The sequence below is a fragment of the Pyricularia oryzae genome, chromosome 4 (genome assembly GCF_000002495.2).
Source record: "Pyricularia oryzae 70-15 chromosome 4, whole genome shotgun sequence".
Classification (NCBI taxonomy): Eukaryota; Fungi; Ascomycota; class Sordariomycetes; order Magnaporthales; family Pyriculariaceae; genus Pyricularia; species Pyricularia oryzae.
In genome coordinates this window covers 57,463-60,494 of record NC_017851.1, presented here as the reverse complement: position 1 = coordinate 60,494, position 3,032 = coordinate 57,463, and the positions used below count along the sequence as shown (strand labels likewise).

Here is a 3,032-nt window from a genome sequence, read left to right as displayed (position 1 = left end):
CTCCCCTTGTCCTTGTCTTCCGTCTTTGAATGCTTTTTTTGCCGTTGCTCTTCCCGTCTGCTGTTTGCCACAGAGTTTTGTTTTTTTATCCGTTCTTGTGATGCCGTTGTGCAGTTTGTGTTTCCCGTCTTACCCCCTTTTTTTGTTCTTTGTTGGATGTACCCTAACCCTTGCTCCGACTTATACACTGCTGGCACCCGACGCCGGGCGATGGGATTCCAACCCAGCACTTTGGTTCTTCTCCACCTTCACTGCATCTTATCTTCATACAGACAAAAACAGACAGCTCATCTGGAAACAGGAACTAACTAACTAACTACCCAAATAGTGTGGTCGTTGTCGCAAGAGAAAGATTCGCTGCAGTGGCGACACTGGCGGTGGCCAACCGTGCATCAACTGCAAGAATGCTGGAGCCAATGAGCCCTGCCAATTCCTACGGGCAAGTATCACCACCTCCCATATAATTTTTCTTTTTTTGTTTGAGGACCGCCAGAAGCCAAAATGAAGTTCACGCTTAACTAACTCTTGACACAATCCCACCTCCTCCTCGCTCTAGGTTCAATCTCTCCATCCACACTCAAGCCAGGTTCTCACGACGCTGACCGACATGCGCCATGCCCACGAGGGCGGAAACCCCACACCGAACCCGCACCTAGAGTGTGGCTACAACATGGATGCGTCACGCGCCGGCGCTAACCGGGGCTCCGTAACGCCCCTACCGATGCCCACCTACACGGAAATGGGCGGCGAGGTCTCGTACCAGCAGCGGGCGCCGTACTCGAGCGGATACGGCAGCCGTCCGACGGCGGCGGCACCTTCGTCCTACTATGCCGCCGCCGGCAGCAGCTCCTGGAGCGGCTACTCCACCGAGGACGAGTACCACACGCCCGCCCCGTACTACCCGGGCGCCATGACCGACATGACTGGGTATAGCCCCTGGGGCAGCAGCAGCAGCAGCGGCGGCGGGTCCGCGTCGGGCACGAGGAGCAGCATCAGCAGCAGCAGCAGGTCGGGACCGACGGCTGGCAGCATGTACGTGGATCCACCTGCCCCTGTCCTGCATCACCCTCACAACCTTGCCTCGCTCGTTCACCGGCCTGCTTCTGTCATCCCTGTCTCTGCTGCTGCTGCTGCTGCTGCCGCCGCCGCCGCCGTTACAGCGTCGATGCCGCCTCTGGCTACTCTTGCGGCTGTTCCCGGTGCTGGCCATCCACACAGCTACACTGCCATGCAGTACCCCTACCACACAACAACAACAACCCAGGCGGGTGTCGCTGGCCACCACCAGTCCTGCAGCGTCGTGTACATGCCCCAGCCCACGACCCTGAGGCTCGGCGGTGGCCACCACTTCATCCCCGAGGGGCTGCCGACCGAGCGTCTGGCCACCAGCTCTTCCAACTCCCCGTCCCCGAACTCCCAGCTCGGCGATGCTGCTGCTCCCCCCTCGAATGCACCCTATTCAGTCCAGCACATGGTCAAGATGGAGGGCACCGCCTCGCCTGCCGCCAACTCCAACCGGGGCTCCACCACCAGCCCGGCCTGTTCTTCCGCCACGCCGAGGACCAGCATCGGCGGCAGCGTGAGCGGGCAGGAGGACCACAAGAGCCACGAGGACGAGGGCAGGGAAGACGAAGAGCTCCGCCACCAGCAGCAGGGCCACCACCAGGACCGGGCATACAGCTCAGCCACCGCCGCCGCCAGAACCGACATGCCAGAAGTTGCTAACAACCTCCCCGACGCCATCTTCAGTGACTCGATGCACGCCGGCCCTTCCATGAACGGCTACGAATACGCCGAATCGGCCCACTCGTCGCCCTACCACGCCCACGCGGGCCACTCGACCGCCACGGCCGGCTCCAGCCCCGCCTCTGTCGACCACAGGCGCGGCATGCCGTCGCTGGTGAACCCAAACAGCGGCTACGTACCGCTGCCGACGCCTCCGCCGACTGGCAGCAGCAGCCACCATGACCACCAGCAGCACCAGCACCAGCATCAGCATCAGCATCAGCATCAGCACCAGCAGCAACACCACCACGACCACCACCATCACCAGCAGGATCCTCACCACCCGGCGGCCACCGGCGGCCATCAGTCTGCCTACCCCTACTCGCACTACCAGGGCTCGGGCTATCACCAAGGGGGCGCTCCTGATCATCACTCCCATGGCTCGGATCACCATCGCTCCCAGATGGGACACCGTCGCTGATGGGGTCAAGGGTGTGTTTTGATGGTGTTGTGCTTTTCTTTTCCTTTTCTTGTTTGCGGTGGCTTTGGTTTTGTCCCTTTTCTTTCCACTCAAAAAAAGTTGAATTGCTCGACATATAGTCAGTGTATTGCATAGGCGGTCACTTTACACTCCTTTTTTTTCACTCCTTCTACCCCTTTTTTTAGTTTATTTTCTTTCCTTCCATGGTGGTCGGATTCTATTTTTTAACCTTGCTTCTATGGTGCTTGTACTTCATTCCAAGGAGGCCTAGCGCGTCACTTTTACGGGCGGGCCATCTCCCCCAGTCACTATGCTGGGTTGCAAGAGGAGGATGTTCATTCTTTATTCACTGTTTTCACTTTCAAGGGTGGGACAAGGAACGCAAAGTTCCCCTTTTTTTTTCACCCCAGGTGCGGCGACATCTGCTTTGATCACATCAAAAGTCCTGTTTAGCTGTTGGGATCTTGTCTTTGCTGTTGCTTGCTTTCCTTTTCTTTTCCGGACTGGAGGGCATTCTGGCCAAGTGCTTTGGGGCTCTGCAGTCATGTTGTCCCTGTCCATGGTTGGTGGTTTTATCTGCCTTGTTCCTGGGCACTGTTTTCCTTGGACCGTCTCTTTCCTTATGTTTGGGCCTGCTGTTTTGTCACGCAACCAACCAACCTTTGGTCCTCATATCGCGAGTCGATAGTGACCACCTCGGGGTTTCTGGATTTGCGTTTGCGTTTTTGTTGTTTGTCCTTTTACCAGTTTCGACGAAAAGGCTTTAGAGGTTACACGGGGACATGAAGTTTCTTGCTTCACATGTCCAGCATTGGGCCAGCCCAAC

At 57.5% G+C, this 3,032-nt stretch overlaps 1 protein-coding gene across 1 annotated transcript; it reads left to right on the top strand.

Moving 5' to 3' along the window:
* Window positions 1-265: 265 nt before the first annotated feature.
* MGG_10683 (uncharacterized protein) lies at window positions 266-2,228 on the top strand (the record flags this gene model as incomplete). Its single annotated transcript, XM_003715847.1, has 3 exons — window positions 266-439; window positions 557-2,091; window positions 2,120-2,228. The coding sequence occupies exons 2-3, from the start codon at window positions 608-610 to the stop codon at window positions 2,226-2,228; spliced, it is 1,593 nt and encodes a 530-aa protein (XP_003715895.1). The 5' UTR covers window positions 266-439; window positions 557-607.
* Between the last annotated feature and the right edge of the window lie 804 nt (window positions 2,229-3,032).